Source organism: Mytilus edulis, chromosome 6 (genome assembly GCF_963676685.1).
Source record: "Mytilus edulis chromosome 6, xbMytEdul2.2, whole genome shotgun sequence".
NCBI classification, from domain to species: domain Eukaryota; kingdom Metazoa; phylum Mollusca; class Bivalvia; order Mytilida; family Mytilidae; genus Mytilus; species Mytilus edulis.
In genome coordinates this window covers 10,137,117-10,164,094 of record NC_092349.1, presented here as the reverse complement: position 1 = coordinate 10,164,094, position 26,978 = coordinate 10,137,117, and the positions used below count along the sequence as shown (strand labels likewise).

The following is a 26,978-nucleotide window of genomic DNA, read 5'->3' as shown; positions in this document are numbered from 1 at the left end:
CTAAAAAATAAGAAAATGGTATCATCAAATCACATTAACATCTATTATAATATAGTTTTTTCAAGATTCCCGCGAAATATCCAAGACAAATATTTGTAGTTACCTCCCCTTAATCGTTGAAACTTATTAGACGATAAATCATTGATTAAAGTGTGTCCTTTAGTGAAACGATGCAGTAAAAGAAATTTTGTAATGACAAATGGAATTGCAAAGCGAAAGATCTGTCACCCGAAGATAAGATCTTTTCCATTTAAGGAGAAAAAAGATGTTAAGATTTCATTTTGAGTAAATGACATGCGCACGTACGCTTCCGGGTATGTTACAGGAAGCAAAGGAGGGCGTTATAGTTTATCAGTGTAACAAGAGTGCCGGCAACCCTTCCCCTTTTAAAAAGATCTATCAAGGGTATGTTCAACTAAACAAGGGCAAAATTATCGTCTGTGTCAAACAAAGATTTTTTGTGCAGAAAATCTTGAAAGTAAGTGAAATAGCGATGCTTTACCGGCATGTCACATGTTTATAATTTTCTTTCAGATGTCTTTTCGTATCAGAACGTCAAAGTATCGGCATGTATTTGGTAAACCCTTAAAGCGAGATCAGTGTTATGACAACATTAGAGTTTCCAAAATATCATGGGATAGTACATTGTGCAGTGTGAACCCTAAATACATAGCTATTATAACAGAGGCTGCTGGTGGTGGAGCATTCTTAGTTTTGCCGTTATCAAAGGTGAGTCACATTGTTTTTTGATGATGAAGTGCATACTTTTGATGATTAATTGCAAAGGTGTGTAAATGTTACAAAGATCATTTTCCCTTGTTGTTTATAAAAAGATCTTAAAGTGTAGATATTAAAAACACCTGTAACCGAAACATTTGTAAACTTTATATATCATTATTTTAAAGTGTGTTTACTTCCACAAGACAGACCCTTACATGTATATGTCAAGATCCTTAACACTCTTATGCGATACAATGGAAATTTTAATTATTCATTAGAACAAAAGTCCCAATTAAACATGATGTACAATGATGTATACAAATTAAAACGGCCTTATATCATGGCTATCAGTTCCTATTTTAAAGGTGGATGAAAACCTGCAGAAGTTTATGATTCTAGATACAATGTACATGTACTTTGTAGTTGCAAAGTTATGAATTTTTATAAATTTCCTGTTATCAAGTTATACTTGAGTGAGTTCCAAGTAGGTGTTGTCTAGTGTACGATTTGATATACACAAAAGTCATGTCAAAGGTCAGAAATCTTCAAATTAAGTATTGGGATCAATACAACATTTTTTGCATGAAAAAGTCACCATATGAAGAATGTCACCCAAAGCCTGAGTAAAGACGGGTTTTGCAGATCAAGGGGGTCAAACAAGAAGAGTGGTCAAATTTGTTTGCAGAAATAATAATAAATCTTGCCATTTGCTTAATCGTTATGTGTACAATGTATAGACAAATTATTTGCCTGACTCCCTTTTTTTACAGTGACTGTATACATGGTATGGACTTTGCTCATTGTTGAAGGCCGTATGGTGACCTATAGCTGTTAATTTCTGTGTCATTTTGGTCTCTTGTGGACAGTTGTCTCATTGGCAACCATACCATATAGTCCGAGACCACAATTGTTGTGTGACGGGATTGCTTCCCTTAGAAAACTTAGTAGATACTTAGTCAGCCGTAAGCAGTTGAGCTAGGGAAGTACTTCTTTAGCTCAGTCGGTTAGCGCGCTGCCTTGTATCACAGAGGTACCGGGTTCGAGTCCCGGTGGAGACAAGCAATTTTGTAATGAAATGCGTGCTCTCCGGTTACATTGGCGCCCAACAATAATAACCCAAGGTTAGAAGAATTACCTAGCCAGGTTAAAATATAAATATAAAAAAGATGAAGATATCATCATTAAAAAGTATAATGACTCTTGAGGTGGGGGAAGTGTGACAGGATTGCTTCCCTTAGAAAACTTAGTAGATACTTAGTCAGCAGTAAGCGGTTGAGCTAGGGAAGTACTTCTTTAGCTCAGTCGGTTAGCGCGCTGCCTTGTAACACATGTACAGAGGTCCCGGGTTCAAGTCCCGGTGGAGACGAGCAATTTTGTAATGAAATTCATGCTCTCCGGTTACAGTGGTCCCTTGATTTTCGTTGTTCACGAATATAGTCCCTAGTGTTGACAGTGGGTTACTTGCCATTTATTTTTATACCCCTTCCAAATTTATTTCTCCATGTTTAATGCCTCAAATTGCAAGTTAGGGGGGAAATTACACTAAAAAAAATTGGGTCCAGAATTTTAAAGGAAAGTAGTGATTTGGTCCAGCTGAAAAAGGTTAAAAATTAGCACTTCAGAAGCTGTCAAAAGATTTCAAGACGCCCTAAACATAAAATTGTCCATATTTTGAGTTAGAGCCGATGAAGTTTTCTATAATTTTGAAATAATTTGTCCCAAAAGTAGTTCAACACACTGTAAAATTTCATTGAGAAAGCGCAGGTGAGATTTTAATTTTTTTTTATGTTCTACAAGAAATGCACTACAAAATAATTGTGGTCTCGGACCTAAGAGGTGAAATCTGTAAATATACATGAATATAGAATCTGTACTTTGGCAACTTCCCTTAATGATTTGATCGTGTCAATTTGTTCAAAAGCATGCAACTAAAGGATTTAAACTTTTATTTTATGGATATATTGTAATACTTTTATAGCATTATTATTTGTACACTCATCTTCATGTACATTTGTACATACATGTACATGTACATGTATGATGTGTCATTTGTACATGTATGTTCCCATCAAGACCCTACATACAGATTCTGAAATTAACCCTTACTGAAACAGAAAATGTACCTATATCTATGACCCCATTAACTCTATGAACCTATTATTAGCCCACATGGAGAATAAACGGGGGAGGTTTGAGATTTAAAACTAACAGTTAATTCTTTATGTGTCTGTCCATAATTAGGAACTTTCAGTGTTTTTTTTTATTACGTATATATATTCTAATGGCTTGTCCCTCATGCTTTCGGGTCGATCCGGCCCCACGTCGATCCGTCCCACGTCGATCCGGCCCCATGTCGATCCGGCCCCAATAAAAAAAATATTTCTAAGGAATAAAAATAAATATATATTAATTGTAATTCAGAAATGTTTATTATTTTTATTATAATGTTAAAGGTGTACGTAAAAAAAGTAAAAAAGGCCTTTAAAAAATATTTTCTTTAGATGAGTATAAAACAACTAGGTTGATTATGTCTTTATTGCAAGTTTTCAAGGTTATTGGGTATAATTATATTAAAACGTATATAAAAGAATTCAGACATCAACATTAATCAGCAGTAATTAGCATTTTCTTTCAATTGACTGTGATCCTAACAAGTCTTTCATCTTGTGTAACATATAATAACAAATAGTTACATACATGAACAGTACAAGCCGATACCCAAGCTGATACATATAAACTTTGTTTTTCTTTTTAAGTTCTTAAAATTTCTAAAATTGAGAAATGTTGTTTGATTTGAAAATATTGTCAAAATAAGAAAAATATATTGACTATATCCGATCATTGTTACAAAAAAAAAGTGTTATAGAATAGAATATTTTTATATGTTATAGAAGCCTATGATGTAACCTGAAAAAAAATACAAATAATTATTATAATATACACCAACCACACGATCAAACTATAAAGACCTAGTTGAAAAACAGATTACGTAATTTTAATTAATCAGCATTGGATTGAATTAAGTGATTACGAGTGGCATTACCTTAGTTCATAATCAGCAGACAACTGTTGAATAAACAAACCAATTATAGACTAATGATTTGATTAAATAAGTCATAATGATGCGTTAAATTTTATAGGTCCATTGGACTGTAAATAATTATTTAGCTATTCTGTGTGTGAACTGAATAAATTAAAAATCGTCATGAAATTCAAAGTAAAAGTTATCATGGAAAATAACTTCATAATTTAAAAATGTAGAAACTGCGATACAAACAGACACAATAACACTAATTTTCGTATGGATGTAAAATAGTTCGTTAACTGGTACTCCAATACTTCTCTGACCTGTTGTCATCCATCATCGATCGGACACTTTTTTCAAATTCCATTTATACTGTTAAAGTTTGTGACAAATTCCTCCAAAATCTAGTTAATTCATATTTTATTATGGGGCCGGATCGACTTGGGGACGGATCGACGTGGGCCGGATCGACTTGGGGCCGGATTGACTTGGGGCCGGATCGGTTTGGGGCCGGAACGACCAGATACCGTCCCTCATTGAAGAATGCCAAATGTACTTTTGCCTGTCCAACAGAAAAATTTGGTAACATGATGGATTACTTCCAATTTTTAATTGTAATAAGATAAATGTACTATGCCGTCAGTTTGGGATCATTCTATCTTATACAAGTGTTTTTTTTAATTTAAATTGGTTGCAATGAATTACATTGATTTCCCAGTGAAATATAAACTGATAATTTCTAATTAACATGTAAAAAAATTGTGGTTAACATGTTTTACTTTAATACTGAAAAAAGGCATTTGCCAATGAAATAAAAAGAATAATTAATCAAATGATTCAGATATGGAAAAATATTCAACTCAAGACCGAACAACACCACTGATAATTAAGTCATGCTCTACGGTCATTTATGAATTAATGTTTTGTTTGGTCACCCATTGAATATTTGTCTCTCTTTGAACTCTTTAGTTAGTTATTCTTTAATTATTTGTACAGATGAATCATTTTGAACCTACAGTTATCTCCCTTATGCATTAATTTGAGTAAAAAAGAAACTTTTCTTCTTTCTTTGAATTCACTTAACAACCTTGTAAATTGCCTGTCATTAATTGTTGTTTTACCAGAGGCAGATTCAGGGGGACAGGGGGCCTCCCCCTTTTTCTGGGGAAAATTTGGTTGATTACACAGGGAATCACTGAAGCATGACTGGAGCTGATTACCGATCATAAATACATAATTCCATGGACATAAATATTTATTTGTACAGTACTGTATGTTATCTTTAAAACACTGCTCATTTACAATCTTCCAGGGAGCTATTTTTGAAGATCAGTTACATGCACTTAACAATTCTGCAGAAGATTCCTTTGTTTAGTTCTTGAGTAAAACTTAAAACCTTCATAAAAAAATCGTTAGCAAACAAGAATAAAGTTTACAGACATATTTTATGTTTTATACTTAATATGTGGTAAAAATTTAGATAATATCAAGGGGAGACAACCCAAATCTTTAAATAAGAATTAATATTAAACTGGTTTAGTTTTTCATATACATACAAGTAAATATATCTGACTTATATATAAGTACCAGTGTCACACTGATTGCATGTACAAAATGATAACTTAAAAAAATGAAATTAAAAAATAAGATAGTTTTTTTGTGAAACAATGTGTGAGGAAAAATTATTTTAAGTGTTCAAAGAATTTGGAAATTATTTTTTAAATGTTTCTGGGTTTATTACTAGTCCAAATGTACTATTAATTGTTTTCATGCATCACAAAAACACAAGTATGTTTACAAGCACTTTTCTTGACCTTTTTTCAAATCATATTATTTTTTTTTTTTTAATTCCTAATATTTAAGAGTAGTCTAGACAAGATGTCAATAAATTTGTCAATAAAGCCTACTGTAACAATCAAATACTGTACTGTGAGGCCAACCAAATTTATACACTTGTTTCCTAACTTCTAGCACTAATAAATATGGTAAAGTTGGTCAATAGGTCATGTAGGTACATTTGTACATGTAGGTAAAATATTTTTCTTTTACTTAGGTTTAGGCTGAAAAAAATAGTACATAACCAAAATTGGTAGGATACTTAGGATAACACAGTTTAAAACGTCCATAAAATGTATAAAATTTGTTCTTAGGGACAATATTTTTTTTGTTTGCCTCATAAACTGAGTAATACTTATAGATCTATGACTAGGGAATTCAATTAAAAACACTTTTTTTCGTGTATGTATTTGTAAATCATCCGTTTCCTTATATATGATAAAGTACATGTGTACGTATCCTGTCAAATTAACATCTATTTGTGTTAGTAGAAAATACTTAGTTGTTTAGTGTTTCCCTTGTCCTTGAAAATGTTAAACCTCTTGATTTAATAATTTGAAATATTTATTTGTATTTTTTATTAGAATTTACCACATCCTGCTTTTTACATTCATTTTAAGGATGTATTACCCCAAAACTAAGTCCATTAATATAAAAAATGATGCATATGATGCAAGGCCAGTATTGTTAACCTTTGTAACAATTACAAATGGTTGACAAATTTAAGGCCAAACATATTTGTTTATGATGATTGATAATGTCATTTCAATTTTTATATTGACAGAATATGTAAAATAATCATGATAATTTAATAAAAAGAAGTTTTCATAACACAAACAATGAAGACCATCTCTTTTCAGTTTTATAATTGTGTATAGATTTAAATATACATGTATGCCTAGTTCATTAGTTTATTACAGTAAAACACTTTTAAAACTAGATATTGAGCCTCAAAATGCTCAAAGACACCTAATATTCATGTAAATGCATGCATGCAGGCTTTAAATTTGCTCTCTAAAATTTAACATGAAATGGTCTTTATCATAACTTTTTGACCAAAAAAGTTAAAAGGCAAATTAAATGTCATCAGTAAACAACAGCTTTGAATTAATGTTTTTCTGGTATTTTTTCAAAATCACCTTTTGACAGGATGGAAGGATTTTGAAAGTCAATGGCCTGCTTGTTTTTCCTTTTCAAAAATCTGATTAAAACATTGACATTGAAGTGGCCTTAAATGTATTGTACTTGACGTTTAAGAAGAACAGACAAACAGGAAGGATATATAACAGGAACTGATTACACGAGGAAGAAATCATATCATTACATTGTTAATAAGATTATTAGTCGTAGGTTGACATAATATTTTCGTTCAATCTCTTTTTATGATCTATTGTTTTATGGCATAAACATGTCAAATTGATTTTTAATAGTAAAATGACAAAATTTAGTCAATTTACATAAGAACAGGCTATTATTTGAACTTGGAAGGATTTTTAATTATGGAATTTGCTTGATTTCTTGTGTTTAAAATTTATGATAAATTTCATGTTTATTTGGTATTATAATCTTTTGAGCGGTTAATAACACTTTCCATACAATGTATTTTGGTTAGATAGTGTTGTGCGCGGCACAGTACATTCTATTGAAAATATACTATTTCCTTTGTAATCGAAAGTGTTGTGCGCAGCACAGAACATTTCAGTACAAAATAAACATGGAATTTATTAAAAAATTCAATAACAAGAAATCAAGCAAATTCCATAATTAAAAATTTATATAGGTTAATTTTAAGGAAGTGATTAAATTCTGATCTGAAGAGCCACTTAAGTCAGCTAAATTATTTATTTGTTTGTTGAAAACTTGGAAGTAAGGAAGCAAAGCATTAAAAACATGTTCAACATTCATTTCAGAAATGGTGTTTTCCCCAGAGGGTATATGCATGATGATGATCCATGCATTAAATTCAGGCACCAATCTTATAAAATTTGAAATGCCTTCTTATTCTAATAAGCCCCCTTCCTTCAAACTCTATCTTCTATTCTTTTAGTCAAGCTGTCATTCTGTAAACAGTTTCTATGTTAACACTGAGGAATATTTTTTTTATAATTTCAGACTGGTCGTGTTGAAAGAGATTCTCCTCTGGTATCAGGTCATAAGGCAGCAGTATTAGATATAGAATGGTGTCCACATAATGATGATGTCATTGCTAGTTGTTCCGAAGATTGTTATGTTAAAGTCTGGCAGATCCCAGAAGGTGGCGTCAACAAACCTTTAACAGAACCAATTGTAGATTTACTGGGACATCAAAAGAGAGTTGGTGTTGTAAAATGGCATCCTACAGCACAGAGTATTCTCCTCAGTGGAGGTTGGTTTGTCATATTAGTATTAGATAAGCAATGTTCTCCTTAGTGGAGGTTTGTTTGTCTCATTAGTATAAAATGATTGATGTTCTCCTCAATAGAGGTTTGTTTGTCATACATATTTGTTTCCAATTACTGCGGATTAAGATATTACAAAAAAATGTATTATTTCCAGTATACCAACATTGACCAATATTCATGGATTTGTGGACATGGTGGATGAAGATAAACCACAAATTTTAATGTTCAGCATTGTACATATTTTCTTTAAATGCTTCTTAGCAGACTCATTAGCTAGGCAAAACCATGAAATAACCATGAAAATACTAGGTGTTCCTCAATCCATGAAAATTCCTACCCATGAAAAAATAAATGAATCCAACATTGTCCAAAGTACACGTAGTATCTACTCAACTGTTTGGTTCTGTAAACAAGACAATATTTCTCTGCTACAATCTCATGAAAGAGAGATAACACTTGATGTGAGATGTAGTCTAGTAACTTCTTAGTTTGTAAGACAAAAGTTATCTGTTTATCTGAGCAGCAACAATGATATTGGGCTTATAATCTCATCTCCTCATCATTCTACATGTTCTACACGACCGAAATAAAACAAATGAGACCGTAACCAAATAACTCAAAATAATTTTTTAAAATACATTGACGCTATAGTACGTACATATTTATTGTGTATAATTTCAGCCTCAACTTTAAACTTGTAAACTCTTAGCTTGCCAAACAGGTTACATTATTTACACAATTTTTGATACACATTAAATAAACTCATCAAAGATTTACCATGATTAATAAATTTTATGTCTTTCTCAACAACAAAAAAAATCATTAAAAAACAATCAATGTTGCTTGTATAAATATTTAAAGAAGCCAAATAAAGTTGTTTTCCTTTTACAGGTCAAGACAATATTATAATGATTTGGAATGTGGGAACTGGTGAAGCTGTTGTACAGATAGATTCTCCTGACCACATCTTATCAGCATCATGGAATTATGATGGGTCAAAATTTGTAGCTACGTGTAAAGATAAAATGATGAGAGTGTACGACCCAAGATCGGGAGACATGTTAGGTGTAAGTATCTAGGCCAGTCAACACTGAGGTTGTAAGTTTGAACCCTGCTGGTGCAGGTGCACTCGATTCCAATCTTAATTGACTAGGATTGACAGTTTCCTATAGCTATCCAAGGTTGATGGTTTTAGCCAAGCACTCCGGCTTCCATCTCCCATATAAACTGACAGCCTTGAAATAGCCAAAAATTGACGCTCAAGATTAATATGTAACACGGACAATCAATCTTCTGTTGCTAGGTGTATGTATGAAGGGATAAAAAATATTGTGAGGTTTTTATTAAGGTAGATGTGTGGTTATCACAATAATCTGATAACTTTAACATAGATACATGTATGTATACAGACATTTTTTTTTCGAAATCTCAATAATTAAACAACTTTTTTCTTCATTCTTAAAAATGCAATTATAAATGCAAACAATAATTTTTCAAAATTACAGTATTTATTTATCTTTTTTTTTTTTATATTTGACATAGATATGAAGTGAAGGCCCAGAGCTCCAGATAAGCTGCGTATTTGCGTGATCACGCAATACAAATAATAAAAAACCCAATGCAATTGCCCATTGCAGGGTTCAATAACCCAATTAATTCAAAGGAAAACCCAATTATATACCAAAATCATGAGTTCTCAACCCTTTTATTGGCTACCGTTTGCGTTATTTACCCTTATCTGTTTACAGTCGTCGCGTAAATCTATTTTTATAATATTTATAATTGGAAATTTCCTTTCGTTCTAAAAATAGATCCCTGCATCAAGCAGCTAAAATGGGTCCCTGTTGGAGTTTTCCCTTGCTCAATAGGTACACGTGTTTTTGAAAACAATTCGATCTTCTCGGCGTTTATCCAATTAGCGTGTGTCATGTAGTTCATATTTTTTCGCATTGCTCGGGATTTATCATAACATACATTGAATTAAAACGAAAGTGAATGTCCGGTTAAAATATTGAATAGAACCATGTTTTCTGCTTCTTTTGAAAAGCTGAGGGAAAGTTATGATGATAACAAGACTCAGTCAGTGTTTTTAGGAAGCGTCCATCGAACGCACGGGCGTGTGTGCGTTCCTTAACGAGAACATTGCTGATAAACACGGGGTTTCGTCAAAAACGAAATCAGTTGGAACAAGTGAAATGGCCAAATCAATTATGACATGATATAGCATCAGAAACCAAAATTTCTAATAAAAGACAACTAAACCAAGATTTATGTAAATTGAATAAAACAAAAACATAAAGTATAATTAGAGTTTTTATACTATTTTTTTTTTTCATTTTACGGTTAATTAATGAATACACACACAGGCACTGGTCTCACAATTTATTACGTAAAGGTATAAGACGAGTGCCTGTGAATACACATATCCGTTTTTGTGAGAAAATACAAAAATGGCCGAAGGTTTGAAACGGGACACAAATTAATCCTACAATTGCTCCTCAGTGAATAAACCAAATAAAACAGCTAGCAAATAACCCTAACCCTCACCCTAAACCAAACAAAACAGCTAAACAAAGAAAGAAACATATTCAAGATGGAAAAAAATCTGGGGTTGAAATTGCCTAATTATTAATATTGTGTTTATGAAAAAAAACAATACATTAAGGAGCTTGATGGTGAAAAACCCAATTTGGTATCAACCTGAGGGGTGAATAGGAATTGATAATGCAATTAAAAAACTTTATCACCCAATTATATAACAAAATGGTGGGTAAAAACCACAATTTGTGAATTCTTATCTGGAGCTCTGAAGGCCCATAAAGGGAGACACATTTGTATATGTATTTATATATTTTTTTTTATATTTGATGTGTATAGGAAGTGAAGGCCCATGAAGGAGCTAAGCCAGCACAGGCTGTGTATTTAAAGGATGGTAAAATATTCTCTGCAGGCTTCTCCAGAATGAGTACCAGACAGTATGCCTTGTGGAATGAGGTAAGAATTTATTTACAAATACACAACTTAAAGATATATGAAGATGTGGTACGAGTTCCAATCAGACAACTCTCCATCCAAGTCACAATTTGTAAAACATGTAAAAGCAAACCATTATAGATCAAAAGCACGGTCCTCAACACAGATACTTGGCTCACAATGATCAGCAAGCTATAAACATGATAAAGGGCCCTGAAAATTACTAGTGTAAAACCATTCAAACAGAAAAACCAATAGTCTAATCAATATCAAAAAACGATAAATACTCATGATCCAAACGACAATTACTTAACATCCTGACTTTGGACAGATTTATTTTCTAATACTTTGATAAGAATTGATATTATTTGCATGGTTGGATGACGTCCAAAACTTACTTGATGTTTGGAGGTAGGTGGGTACATACATGTTCTGGGTGTATTCAACTGACAATATCTACTGCATCAATCAAGATCTTTAAAACCTCACTTAAAGATTGCAAGGATGTTGAAGTTGTGGAGCTGCTATTGATGGATTTTTCATCCATTTTTAAAACATTAAGCTATTCAGTATACTGTAGCATTATAGATCTCCATCAATTAACAAACAATCTTCACAACCCAGCCATTTGAGTTTTTGATCTCTTTTTAATTCAAATCACGTGCAGACAGTCAAAAGCTGAATGGATAAAAAATAGCATTAGGTTTACTATTATATGAAAGCATATTTTATCATCTATCATTGTGTTATTACTGTGTATTTATAGTTTAATTAGAGTTAGTCTCATTTCCTAATAATTTTCCTTTTAGAATGATCTATCAGAAGAGATGATGCGTGAGGAGATTGACCAAAGCAATGGAGTGATGTTCCCATTTTATGACCCTGACACAAGTATGATATATCTTCTTGGAAGGGTAAGATTTTCATGAAAATATCCAAATATTCTGAATATAAAACATAAACAAATGTGCACAAGGATAGTAAATAAGTGAGACAGTTAACATAGTTAAAAAGTATTTGTGCTGGAACAATCACCTGAAATAAAAGTTAAATACATAATTTTAATTGAGGCAAGCAAGTATCAATGCTCTCTTGCCAATACAACACATGCATACAGGAGGTAATATATTGTTGATATTTTCTACCAATTATTGCAATACATGCTTGATTGGCTAAGAAGTATAAAAACATACGGACAACTCCATGTCAAAAACAAAGAAAGGAACAACCAACACTAACAAAACACAACAAAGCAAACTAAAGACAGGGCAACACAAACCCCTCCAAAAACCATGTTTTATATGATTTGATTACATCAGTGTATTTTCAATGTATACAATTAGAAATGTGGTAAAAGCAATGATTTTAACTTGGATGATCTGTCCCTGTATAATATACCCTTTTTAGTCGATATTTCCCTAGATTGCAATTTAAATTATCTGATATTTTGAATGGTGACATATTTTCATAATTATAAATATGTGATATTTTGCACTGTTACTTATTTTCTTGGTGTTAATCAATGTGATATTTTGCAGTGTTACTTATTTTCTTGGTGTTAATCAATGTGACATTTTGCAGTGTGACTTTTTTCAGGATTTTAATTAATGAATTAATGACAATGTGATATTTTACAGGGTGACAGTATTATCAGATATTATGAAGTAACAGATGAAGCTCCTTATGTACATTACTTAAGCTTGTACCAGTGCAAGGATGCACAGAGAGGGTTTGGCTACATGCCAAAACGAGGACTTAGTGTCAATAGTTGTGAAATAGCTAGGTAATAATATGTGGAAAAAAAATAATCATAATAATAATAAATCTTTACTGGAAATCTCTTTTTAAAGGAATTTAATTTGGGGAATGTAGTAATCAATAGCTAGCAGAAAGCTACATTTTATATATCGGTGATCAATTTATAAAAAAATACTCATCTTAATTGATAAAGTTACAAACATTTAAGTATAAATTACAATAGATTAAAGACACCCTGGATAGTCTAGATCATTAAGCACCTATATTGTAGTTTGCCTACTTTATATACTTAGATTCACAGCTCTTTTCCCAAAATTTTCTAATTTTTGTTATGATATTGTTCTAAAATTATTTAATTTCTGGTTTACTTCTAAATTACGTCAGTAGATTGATTTTGAATATGTCAGCTTCAGAAGGCAATTAAGTATATAGGCAAGATGAAGATAGTAAATTTTTATTTTTCTTTCTTTCAGATTTTATAAACTCCACAATAGTGGTCTCTGTGAAGTTATACCAATGACTGTTCCTAGAAAGGTACATATAACATACAGATATTTCTATCTCCTTCAAAGCCAAATAAATATAACCAAAATAAATCATGATCTTCCAGACAAAAATCTGGAAACAACTGGGCTGAACTCTTTTCGGTTTTGAAAACACTTGTTAATTCTAACATGATGCCTACTAAATACTCCAATTTAGTCTTACAATAATTTCAATATGCACCATGAGAAAGTATCCTGTACTCTTGGTGTAATATTCAAGGAGTGATCAAACTACTCTTTAATTCATGGAAATGAATGAAACTGCATCGTTTTCTACGTCCTCTTGCTTCATCCTTCATTTGTCTTGATGGCCAAATCATTACCACTTTGTTGTATGATCACTCTCCACTGGAAACCAAATGAAGTAGAAGTTAACAACTATGGGACACCATTCAGCCTTAAATAATGAGCAAAGACCTTAAAACTAATGTAATTTCCTTTTATCTTTTTATTAGTCTGAATTATTCCAAGATGACCTTTACCCTGATACAGCAGGAGATACCCCAGCTGTCACTGCAGATGAATGGTTAGCCGGCAAAAAATCAGATCCAATTCTGGTGAGTACTGGTTGAAAGTGGGGAAGTATGAACAGAAAAAAAAAGCCAAGAGCATTAATTGTGTGGTGGTTATATTTTATGTAATTTTTAACTTAACATATATGCTGGTTGGTTTTTTTTTCATGTGTTTTGGACATAACTATTATTGTTATAAATATTTTTTTTAATATCATACAGTTTTTTATGACAGTAATTTCCATAAAATAGTAAAACTAATCAAATTTATTACTTAAAACATCTTCTGAAAAAAAGTTAAATAAATACTGGTTCTATTCAAGACTTTTATTTTTAATGAATATACAGAACCAAATACGAATAATAATAATTTTTCTATAAATATCTTCAATTAATCAGCTCATGACAACAACAAATCATACAAAGTGATGTTGTTCGAGTATGTCATAGTGTGATTTTTAATTATTCTGTTTTTTCTGCTTTGTTGAAGATTTTTTGTACTTTTACAATATTTGCCATCAAAAGATGACTTATTTTGACCCCTAACTTTATTTTCCAACAGATCTCACTGAAAGATGAATATGTACCTACGCAAAAGGAACAGATGAAAGTAGTTAAAAAATCCAATATATTAGATAAACCTATACACAAACCAACTGCTGCAGCCACTCCAGCCACTCAGGCCACTCCAGCCAGATCATCAGTTCAAGAGGTGGCAGTTCCTGAAGAATCTGGTGCAGCATTACCACCGGTTAGTATAGGTCATATACAAATAATACTTGTCTATCAATCGTCACTCAGACTTAGAGAATGATAATATTCGTCTTGTCTTTGCTGGTTGATTTACACCAATTTCCATAATAAGTCTATATGTATGCATAGATTTCTCGTCACTTCCATGTAGGAGAATGATGACATTTATCTTGTCTTTGCTGTTTGAAATTACACTAAATTTCATAATGAGGTTGTAATAATACAGGCCTTAAAAAATTAAGAAACTAAATTTCTTGTGACAAAATAATAATTAGAGCAGATAGAATGACGAGCATTGTCAGATCATGGTAACCAAAACATGGACACAGTAATTGTATGTTTTAGTCAGATTGAATATAATTATAAAGAAGGAAACTAACTATAAATAGAAACATATTCATATACATGTATTTATAATCTTTATTTTAGCATGTTAAATGTGCTTTCATGAATACCAGAAGAAAACTTGGTTTAAGCATAGATCCATTAATCCACCAATTAATTTACCTATCAACATGATTATTCGTTGGTCTTGGTTTTGTTTTTATGTCGTTACCAAAGTGAATAGAAAAAAGGAAACAAATATGTGACGAAACATGATGCATCGTTGTTATATATGCTTTATATGAAAAGATCGTAAAAAAGTTGTCCAATCCTTTTGTCATTGATTCAGAAAATAAGTTATGTTTGGACCTAAACTAAATATCTCAATTGAGCATGTAATGAAGACCCATATTGACCTTCAAGCTTATTAAAAACCATCAACTAAAAGAATTAATGGTCAATGCTTTCGATGCTAATAGCTTAAAAGCCTGTTCTAAGCTTGCATTTTGATGTAACTTTTAATATCTGTGAAGCTCTTAAAAAATTTACTGCTGGAGGGGTTCAAAAATCGTAAAATCAGCAAATAATTAGAAAGGGAGAAAAGGGTTAAAAAAAGACTTGTTAGAAATACTTTTTTTTTCATTGCCTTTTTCTCATCAGAAACTTTATAATGTTAAGTTAAATTATGTTTTGTGTTTTGGAAGTGACTTTCTGTTTTACAATTGTTTGAATAGGAGGAATGCACGATGAGCTTGTTTTTTTTTTTTTGTCAATTACTAGTAACTAGTGGAAAAGGGGGAGGGGGTATTTAAACTCTTTGTTTCTTCAATGGTTGGAGCATTTTGGTGAACATTAAGAATGAGAAGAAAAAAATCAGAATCTAATGAAATATTAAGCTATGCAATGCTAAATTATGATTTATATCTTATTTCTCTCTTTCTACTTTTGCATGACTTAATAATTCTAAATGCATATCTTGTATTCTATTTGTGTATAACAGGGATTTGATCCACAAGGTATTCTTGAAGATATACGGAAACTCAAATTAATAGTTAAAGCACATGAAAAGCGCATAAAGACATTAGAAGAAAAATTAGCTCAATATGAAGGGAATTCCACGGAAGAAGAAGAAAACGGAGAAAAGTGCTAAAATGTATACATATTTCTAATCTTGGTGTGTTGTGTATTATTAGTGTTTAGTTTGAGTGCATGAATTTTTTTCGTATTATAGTATTCTAGAGAATTACAGTGAAAATGAATGAAAATATGTATCAAAATATTTACTTTTAATAATTATAGAAACTAAATTGGTAATTTAGATAAAAAAGTGTTTGGTTAAAGATGAAAATGTCTGGATATTGCAAATTCAGCTGTTATTGTTTACATTTATTATTGCAATTTGTTTAAGACAACAAAACAAGGTTAGAGGTGAAAAATATCTTTAAAAAATTTAAAAAATGATTTGTGCAATGATTTTTTTTTTAAAAGCTGCATTTTAGATGAGTAGTTAATCAACATAAAACAATTTGTATTTATTTTTGGCTTAATAAGAGTATTTTGAATATGTAGACATTGATTTAGTTATATTTATAATTAGAAATAGTTTTTAGGCCAATTGTAATAATCAGGTAATCAAATATTTAGTTCATTTTCACTGTTTTTATCATGGGCATTTTTAGATTTATAAAATGTTCTAACAGTATATTTTTCACATACTTTGTATTATATGTGCATGGCAATGCTTCCTTGCCTATATGTATACAGTTCTTGCTATTTCTATGCTGCAACTAACTTTGTTTACACAGATAGCTTGTTGACCCAGTCAGTTACTGTGAATTCGTCTATTAACATGGGCACCATTATTTGTGGATACTTAATTTTCTATTTTTTTGCTATTTTCACATAAATTTCCTAATTGATGTTAGAAAAATGTTTCTCTTCACTAATGAAAAATTTGTTCTTAGCAAATGATTGGTCAAATTTTCTGAAATTTCCTATTGTGATATCATGAAATGCCTTATATAAAGAACACAAAAATCTTTGAAAAAGGAAGGATTAAAATCATTAGATTAACATATTCCATCATTATAACTTGTGCATTACAATATTTCTCCACACTCTCAACAGTTAAATTTCACTTATTTAAAAAGCTTGGCTAGCCTTGCACTTTTATTAAAATTTAACTGTGGAGAAATATGGTAACAAACTTGTTACAGTTGTGAAATCTATATTTCCATGTTTAAAAAATATCAATATTATCCAATACTTAAGTTCTTAGTTAACTTTTTCCATCACAATCCACAAAGCTTAGGATCCCACCAATAATAATGAATCCACAAAGCTTAGGATCCCACCAATGATAATGAATCCACAAAGCTTAGGATCCCACCAATAATAATGAATCCACAAAGCTTAGGATCCCACCAATAATAATGAATCCACAAAGCTTAGGATCCCACCAATAATAATGAATCCACAAAGCTTAGGATCCCACCAATGATAATGAATCCACAAAGCTTAGGATCCCACCAATAATAATGAATCCACAAAGCTTAGGATCCCACCAATAATAATGAATCCACAGTAAGGAGATACAAATGTTCTTGGGGCTTGTATACAGACTTTGTCAAAACTACAAAATCAAAAATCCACAAAAAAGAAAGTTTTAATGAATCCAAGAAAATCGATACCTACCAATATTAATGAATCCACAGTTTTTCAAATTTCCTATCTGTAAATCAGGAGTCCGTTTCACAAAAATACCTATAGTAATTCAGAATACTTACGATGAATCATAGTTGTAAGTTGGTTTGTGAAATCAACTCCAAAATTTACTTACTCCTTTAACAGAATTTCACGGTTTAAGAACATGCACATGATTAAAGCTTGACACTCGCTCTTCCTGCTATGGTAGTTTTATGTACACAAGTAATAAAGTACAATATTTACATGGGAAGTCGACAGTGAAAGATATGACTCATAAAGCAGTCTTCACACTCAAGCGCAGGCCCAGCTTTCCAGGCATGTAAAATTTGCTTGCTCAGCTGGCCTGTAAAAATCAACCCTACAGGGCAACTGCGTCTTGTTTAACCTCTCCGAATTGAACTAGGGACCTAAAAATTAAAAAGTTAATTGGGTCAGAAGGCTGAAAAGAATATTCATTTTTAAAATTATATTGAAAAAGCCCTTTTAGATTTTAGATTTTAGTTTTATATACTTTAGTCAAAACCTACAGCTATATTCTGATATTTGCCCACCCCAAACATATTGACTGTTCATTAGAAGTGCTGTGTTTCGATAACCGTATATTATAAAAGAAGCAATTGAGATTTTTTTCAAAGCACAAATTTTTAGAACATTCTGATGACAGTTTTAGTTTGTTTGTTGTGGCCTATACTTATGAAAGATTTTGGTGTTTAGTTTTACCTCGAGTATTAGAATATAGTTTAATGGTGGAGGAGTAGCATAGTAATTAATAGATTGCTCCTTTAGTTTCAGAGATTGCAGGTCATGGGTCACATGCATATTTTTCAGCTTACAAATCACATGCATATTTATATGAATGAAATTCTTCTTGGCTAGTTTTTTGCAAGAAGTGCAAAATGTCAATGTTTAAGATTAATCATATGATTTAAGGGTTATTTTTTAACTTCTGACAAATGTTATCTTGGTTAAAAAATGAATTGCACTTATAAGCATTATATGCTAAAGTAATCATTTACTTGTAACAATGATCAACAACATACATACTAAAACCCAATTGTATTTGTCTGGTTTGGTTGCCTCATTGAACAAGATATTACTCTGGATTCAATTATTTTCATGGATTGAAGAAAAATTGTGTTTACATGGATACTTAATTTCAAATTTATTATAAGACTATTGGAAATTCATATTTCTTTGAACGTTTAAATTTGTGGTTCGTATTTACCCATGAAGTCCACAAAAATTGTTATCCAACAAATAATAATGAATTCACAGTATCTGGATTCAGGTAAAAAAAAATATTTGTGTCTTTGTATATTGCACTACATGTATTAAAATTAAATTAAACCTTTATAAATGGGTTAAACCAAAACAAATTTTAGCATGAGTAGATAGCCTTGATCAATTCAAATTTCCTTAGACTGTTAACTTTTAACCTGAATAGACGACAATAATTGTCCATAATTTTACTTTATGTATATTTTGATTCATTTGTTGATTTTTTTATTTCCCGCCTTTTTTCAGAAATCACCAGCAGTCCATAAAGAAATCCAACAATTAAAGCAAGTGATTGGAGAACAGAATCAAACTATTCAGGATTTAATGGAAAGAGTTATTTCCCTTGAAAAGGCAGCAAACAATAGTGGGGTAACAGAAAATGATGAAACATTAGGCAATGATAAAGCTGTCGACCAGGAACAGGCAGATAATAATTAATGCTGCAGACGACATTAAAAATCAAAATGGCTGCTGGTTAAGATTAAGTGTTTTAACATTTCTCTATTTTTTAAGACATTTTGTATTTAAGCAATGTATATTTATTTAAATGCTGGCAAAAAAATATATATATTAGCACTTCTTTATATATATTGGATATGCATGACTTACACAAGCATTTTAACAGTGAAACAGTTCAAACAATTAGAATTAAATATTATAAAAAAAAAAAGGCTTTAAGATTTAATGCTTTTTAATAAAAAAAAACTTTTTTTTTTCATTTGAGTAAAAGAAAAATAACGACATTTTAAAAACTGGTGTAGCAATAGATTTTTTTACTAACTAATGAACAAGGAAATATTTCAGATCAAATTTTAGCTGCTGATCATGAATTTCCCATAACTGCCAAATACATCATACATGCAATTTTATCATTTAAAAGATTGCAATACTTGATTGTTTTGTTGGATTAAAGTCAGTAAAAGCTGGCCGAAGGCTTTAGATACACAAGTGCCATTTCATTCTGTGTACTGTATATGAGGTGTGGAAAAGCTACAAATTTTGTAGCCAAAATTAATTCTCTCATTTTCTCATTAGGATTTTAGATTTATTTAATATTAAAGTAAAAACAAAGAGAGATAACTCTGTATCAACAGAAGAGAGAACTCGGATTCTAAGTAAACATATTTTGGAATTTTCACAAGCAGACAATCAAGTATTGCAAAACTTTAAAGTAGACTTAGATTTGTTATTGTTATTTGTCATTCATTTATGCATTTATGCAAATAAAAAGTGCTTTGTTATGTTGACTGCTATGTGTCAGATTTGTTTGTTTTTTCCCCTGGATGTTACTGTTGTTGAAAATGGCTTTAAGTGTCTGTAAACATGTTGTTGTTTGATATGCTTATTTTGTAGGAAATTTTCAGAGAAACGGTCATTGATTTTTTTTCCTTATTCATGTAGGGTTGCCCCCCAAAGTATGGCATTGGTTCACTTTATCTAAACGTAGATTTAATAAAAAGGATGTAGAATAAAAGTAAATATTTTTTTTTTCAAAAATGTTCTTATGTTCAAATTACTTTGCAAAAGAATCGTTATTTTTTTTATAAATTTACCCATAACCACTCTAGCTCATGAACTTTTGATTTGATTTTTAGTATTAAAAAACAGTTCTGCAATACCCTATAAACATAGAAAGTTGAGCTATTTCTTTTAATTTTCTGACTATTTTTTTTATCTTTTCCAATTGTTGTTTTGGAAATTTCATAACAAGGATCTATATCTATATATCATTTTTGGTTTGTTTTTTGTATTTTGGTGGAGAGTTCTCATTGGCAATGAAACCAATTCTTCTCATTATATATTTTTGAACAACATGGACTATCTTATGTTCACATTTTCATTTTAATGTTTTCAATATTTGTAATTCTATGAAAATCATTAAAATTTCTGGAAAACAAATTTCTGCAAGATCTATTTCAAAATGTAACCTTTGAGCTATTATTAGAAGTAAATGATATGCTGATCAACACATATATATCTTGAATGTATGCCATTCTGTGATGAATACAAAAACAAAATTCCATATACATACATACATAAGTAATAAATATAATTTGATGAAATTAGAAATTTTGAGTATCTTATAGGCTCTATTTATAAACTATTAATAAGTCATGACTATTTCTGAGCATTCCAAGGCTTGTATGTTAATATTTATTTGTAAATATAGTTTCCCTTGTACAGATTAGATATAGATCATGAAAATGATTATTTTTGTATATGACGTGCTTACAATTTGGAGGAACAATATATATTTTTGATTTATATGTTCTCAGGTTTTGATTGCTCTGTTCCAGTCTTTTGTTTAGTGTTTTTATATAGGTTTTTGCTTAATTGTTAAATGTAAAATAGTTTCAGCTATTTCTTTCAGTTTGATTCATCAATGTTCAATCTATGTTATTGAAATAATAGTAATATTTTTTTGCAGTCAGAATTGAGTAGGATTTAGGTACTTGAATAGAAATCTATCTTGCTAAATATTTAATAACATAAAAAGAACAATTTGATATAAATAAACTAGCTATAGTTTATTTTAACTCATATTGAGTTTGTATCCTACAGAAAAGTGATAAAAATGCTCACCAACGACTGCTTATCTCAGAGTTTAAGGGTTTCGTTAAGATATTCCTATTGGAATCTTTCCAACTTCAGACCATGTTTGAAATAGATAAAAATGGAAGAAAGGAATGTTAAATTTCTCATTAGAAATCAGCATTGAATTAAACATTTTATTTTAGTTCCAAGGTGACTTTTTTCAGTATTATCATCCTATTTTACACACAAAGCACTGTGTTATGATCAATTAAACATCATTAGAATAAAACATCAACCTGTAGGTGATGTCTCCTTGTCTTAAGTTTTCACCAGGGTAAAGGGGTCAAATATAAAATGAATATATTCTGTGATGGTTTAATGAAATCATTCCATTGGTTTATTTCACTGTGTGAAAGACTGCAGATGCATATATAATAATAATGTCGTGTGATACCACCTTATCAACCTCCACACTGGAGACTCCTATAGCCTAAACATATATATGAAGTATGTGAGAGAAAGCTAGTTATTTTATAATCATACTGAAACTCTGCCAGTATCACCTTTTGTGTGGAGCATGAATGTATTCTGGTCTTATCAAATAATCTGCTTCAAGAATTAATACATTTGATGCTGGGGAAGTCTATATGTTCTCACACTGTAATTTGTTACTCGTTCATTTACCTCAAGATTAACAGATTCTCTTTTACATATTATTTCAGGTTTTATTAATCCATTAGATCTTTAGGCTTGTATAATAGTGTGTCAGAAATAATGTGCTTTGTCTAATTTTTAAAATTCAATGTCGTAGTGACTGTTTGGTTTTGCAGTAATTCTTGTGAGTAGTGAAGTTGTGTTAGGTACATAATAGATTCTAAGCTCTTGCTGCAACATTTAAAGAAATTCTTATAGAACTGCTGATTTTATACAGGTTTAACAAAATACTCCCCATTGATTTTCTACAATTGTGGACTTATTTTTTTCTCTCACCTCACTTGTAGTATATATATTTTATGCACACATAAAATAGAAATTAATAACCAAAGCACCTTTATTTTTTTGAATTTTTATCCCTGAAACAGGATTTAAACTGTCTCATAAGAAAAGTTGTGTAAATTATTTTCTTCCTGGAACAAATAGACAAATGGAGAAAAAATTGTTTTTATCAAAAATTATATCATTGTTACAAAAATCACATGTACAAGTTTTCCTTATAACTATATTTTCTAAGCATTATTCATGATTTTACAAAGTAGGAACTAATTTAATTTTTCTAAACTATTTACTTTCCAACTTGGAAAAGGATGAATAATGATTCTAACCTTTCTATCTTGATGATGACCATGACCTTAATTGGTTAGCTCTGCTCTTATTGGTAATTATTATCTTGTTTGATGTCTGTTTAAAAAAAATCCACATGTGAAAAATTAGCACATTTTTGAATTCATTAGGGGGGACTCTAATTTGTAACCATAAGGGTAATTGAACATTTCCGTCATGTACTTGTTTTCACGAAAAGAAATACTCCTTTTAAATTGAAGAAAATTGTGAAAATAAATCCACAAAGTGAAATGTAAAAAATTATTTTTTGCCACTAATTTACATTATGATATGATTACATAGAGCCATAATTTACTTGTTTTCAGTATGGAACTTGTCACAAATTTATGTCCTTTATAAATAGTTATGCTATGATCATTTGTATATTATATAATCATACAGCAATAAAATCGTACTCTAAATTAATATTCTGTCTTTAAATCTACGCCAAAAGATCCAAAAGCATTTGATTGATTGATAATTTTTTGGTGTTGAACACCTCTTTCAGCACTAGAGGTTATTTTGTTGCTTGCAATGTATAATGGCAAAGGGTTAAGAACAAAAAACATCCAGAAGGCAATTATATTGAACTAAGATCAAGAGCCGCCATCCACCTGCAGGGTTCGAACTCACAACATCAGTGTTGCATCATCTAACAATATAGAAGATGAAAACTTTGACCAATTACATATGTGAATATATACCATTATCTGTCTGCAATCATCAATCTCATCTCCTGGTATCACTCTTAACCTAATGTGTTGAAAGTTGTTGGTTTAATCATCGACCTGGTCGAATTAAAGACTTATACACATAGTTTATTAGCTGCTATTCCTTGAGCAAAACAGCATTTAGAAGTATGAGCAATGCATTGTTAGTTAGGAGTCGAAGGAAATTTGCTCAAGTCTAGTTATACTGGGATTTTATGGCATATTTATAAATCCATGACTGTCGAGTAATAATCAGAATGTATCAATACATGTTGATATGTGACTATCCCTTTTAAGAATCGTATACTTACCAATAAACATGAACCGATCATCAGATGACCAATATTTGTCATTCTTGAAATGCTCCAGGAAGTAAGAGTAAGATTTATGATTCTTTATTGTCTTTCCTGCATGCGATGAATGTCAGGTTTACTGTGACCCCAGAATCTTTTTTCTATAAGTTTATATTTGTATAGGTGGAAAATTCATGTCTTGTTTTATTGTATCGGCCTTGTGGTCCGACTTTTCATTGTGGCAAATATCCATACTCTTTGACTCTTAGACTCAATGACTGGTTAACAATAATTTAGTTGTTTTGGTTCTAAGACAACTATATTTCTTTAAAGTCATTGCAGAGTTTTATTCGTCAACTTGATTGATCAGCATTAGATCTGCTTCTCAGTGATAGGTCAATAATTAATATTTAGTGTAAAAATGATTATAAGGTGTACATGTCCGTCTGAATGGGTTCATCTCCAATTTCATTTACTTAGTTTGGGCATAGTTGGCACATTATTAAGTACATGAAGTTGATGATCTAATTAATAAGTTTTTATTATATCCTAAGACTTCCAAGCAAAACCCTAGAAAAATCTTAACTGTATTCAAGAGGAAAATAGGACAGCATACAAGAAGATATGCCTTTGCTGTTTACTTCAATTAAAGAAGAAAAACGGACCAAAAAAAACATCAATACTCTCTGGAATAGGAAGGCATTGCAAGCAGTACAAAACAACTTACTAGTACACCTATGATACTTCTATAAATAAAGGCAACAGTAGTATACAGCTGTTCAAAACTCGTAAATCGATGGACAAAAAACAAAAACGGGGTCACAAACTAAAACTGAGGAAAACGCATTAAATATGAGAAGAACAACGACACAACTTTAAAATATAACACACTCAGAAACGGGACTTATCATTAGACAAAATCCGATGAGAATAACAAATATAACATCAAAACCAAATACATGAATTTGGGATAGAAAAGTACCGTGACACGTTTTATAGTAATGTGAATTCAAACTCAAATATAAGAGAAAATAAACGACTCACGGAAACACAACGTAAACTAAAACTGAGGAAAACGCATTAAATATGAGGAGAACAACGACACAACTTTAAAATATAACACACTCAGAAACGGGACTAATCATTAGACAAAATCCGATGAGAATAACAAATATAACATCAAAACCAAATACATGAATTTGGGATAGAAAAGTACCGTGACACGTCTTATAGTAATGTGAATCCAAACTCAAATATAAGAGAAAATAAACGACTCAACGGAAACACAACGTTAAAATGTAACACACACAGAAACGAACTATAATATAACAATGGTCATATTCCTGACTTGGTACAGGACATTTTTTAAAGAAAAAATGGTGGGTTGAACCTGGTTTTGTAGCATGCCAAACCTTCCTCTTTAATGGCAATGTTAAATATAACATTAAAATGACAACATAACATTACAGGACTACAATACAAATAAATAGGAGAACATGTTAGACAAAGAAACACATGAATAATAGTTAATAAAAGGCACCTGGTTTAAAATTCAAAACACCAGAAGCGCGCCTCGTCCACACAAGACTTACCAGTGACGCCCAGATATAAAAGTTCTATAACCCATAGTGCCACAAGTCAGAAATATGACAGTTGTTATCCATTCGTTTGATGTGTTTGAGCTTTTGATTTTGCCATTTGCCTAATAGTGCGGTGACTGAAGGCAGATTTTTTTGAATTTAGTCTCCCCACCGAACACACACCTATATAATATATCATTGGAAAGAGGAAATCGTGTACTATAATAATATGCCTGTCGTCAAGACTTCATATGGTCACATTTTTTTTAAAATTGAGGTCAAAGGTCATATGTAAAAATCTGTGAAAATTTGAGAAGGTTTCAATTTTGACATTTTTTTATATTTCTAAACTCTACCTAAATACAACTGATACTGTTTTGGCTTTAGTAATGTTTGTTATTATACATAAACCTTGATCATTGAGATTGTTTTATCAAAAAAATTCATAAAACGACGTTTTATAAACAAAACTTCAAAAATCAAGTTTTCAACCTATAAATTGTTTAGAGCACCTTAACCTTCTGACAAATTTCAATTTCAGGTAAACATCAAGTGTCATGCAGGACAATACTTTAAAATTATTTTTTAAACTATCATATTGGGTGAGGTATCAAACCAAAGCAATAGAACACTACAGTCAAATAAGACCTAAAATTGAATTTGGGGATACTTCAGGTTTTTTTTATAGACTACTCATTGCTTTTGGGTTTTTCACAATTATCATTGCTTCCATAGTATTATCTGTTGTTGTGTATTTTACTCTGGTTAAAATCTATTACATTATAGGGTTTGTACCTATATCCCCCCTTTTTTCCTTGCAGCGTACCACAAACTTCAAAAGTATTCCATATAAAAAAAGAAGATGTAATATGATTACAAATGAGACATTCATTAACTTACAATTATAGGTCCCGTACGGGCTTCAGCAATGAGTAAAACTCATACTGCATAGTCTTCAATTCCCGAAATAAATAATGTAAAACAAACAAAAAATCTAACGACCCGACTAATGTACAAAATAAATAAGAAACAAACAAATATAGTATATAGAAACAAACGACAAACACGGCATTACCGTCTCGTGACTTGAAACTGACACATACAGAATGTGGCGGGGTTTAACTTTTCTAAGGGTGCGCCAACACTCCCCTAACCTGGGTGTACCAGTGCAACAAGCTTTATACCAAATCAACCATTATCTTCATCATCTTCATTTTCATCAACCGTCACAAGACATGACAAGACACATGAAAGGTTCTGGTCTAAGCAAACACGTTATTTTGAGGTTTTTTTTACAAGTATAGACAAGGTATTGTAGGAAGTCCGAAGACATTTGTTCCGAAAAAAAATACCAGTTTCAAACCATCCCTATCAATTCATCCAAGATTTAACAGAGATCTAAAAGGGGGTTTAGGAAGGTGCGATGACATCCATTTGCGTGTCTGCAAAGATGCTGAGGAAAAAAATAAACGAGATGTACACACTATCTTGAATTCGCTCATTTTCATGGTTGGCAACACATTAGATAGCGTCGCACTTTACTTTAAGAAGCATAAAATCCATTGGCATTCAATGTTTCAACAAGGTGTTTTGAACCAAACTCATGGTACATTTGTAAAACCAATCCTAAATGAAAAAGAGTAAAACAAAATTGGCCACACAAACGATTGACTTAACAATTGCTTAGCATTTACGCAATTTCTCTGGTGCCATTTCCTGAGAATAGTCT

At 31.1% G+C, this 26,978-nt stretch overlaps 1 protein-coding gene across 6 annotated transcripts; it reads left to right on the top strand.

Annotated features, from left to right (window-relative positions):
• Positions 1-154: 154 nt before the first annotated feature.
• LOC139527079 (coronin-1B-like) lies at positions 155-20,058 on the top strand. Of its 6 annotated transcripts, none has more exons than XM_071322343.1 (12): positions 277-405; positions 535-729; positions 7,694-7,946; positions 8,854-9,029; positions 10,840-10,956; positions 11,745-11,849; positions 12,573-12,718; positions 13,167-13,227; positions 13,694-13,795; positions 14,313-14,501; positions 15,828-15,980; positions 19,058-20,058. In XM_071322343.1, exons 2-11 carry the CDS (start codon positions 535-537, stop codon positions 15,975-15,977), a joined length of 1,494 nt encoding a protein of 497 aa, XP_071178444.1. In that variant the 5' UTR covers positions 277-405; the 3' UTR covers positions 15,978-15,980; positions 19,058-20,058. The 6 variants fall into 6 exon arrangements, with proteins under 6 accessions (XP_071178441.1, XP_071178444.1, XP_071178445.1 ...); XM_071322344.1 differs by having other exon boundaries at positions 15,828-16,001; XM_071322340.1 differs by lacking the exon at positions 15,828-15,980 and having other exon boundaries at positions 155-405.
• The last annotated feature ends 6,920 nt before the right edge of the window (positions 20,059-26,978 follow it).

What these genes read in the sequence shown, in the direction of transcription:
- LOC139527079 (XM_071322339.1), top strand. Translation starts at nt 514, where the DNA reads ATGTTTATAATTTTCTTTCAGATGTCTTTTCGTATCAGAACGTCAAAG. An exon ending in GAGTATTCTCCTCAGTGGAG is followed by an intron (nt 7,947 to 8,853) that starts GTTGGTTTGTCA and finishes TTCCTTTTACAG; the next exon opens with GTCAAGACAATATTATAATG. An exon ending in GATCGGGAGACATGTTAGGT is followed by an intron (nt 9,030 to 10,839) that starts GTAAGTATCTAG and finishes TGATGTGTATAG; the next exon opens with GAAGTGAAGGCCCATGAAGG.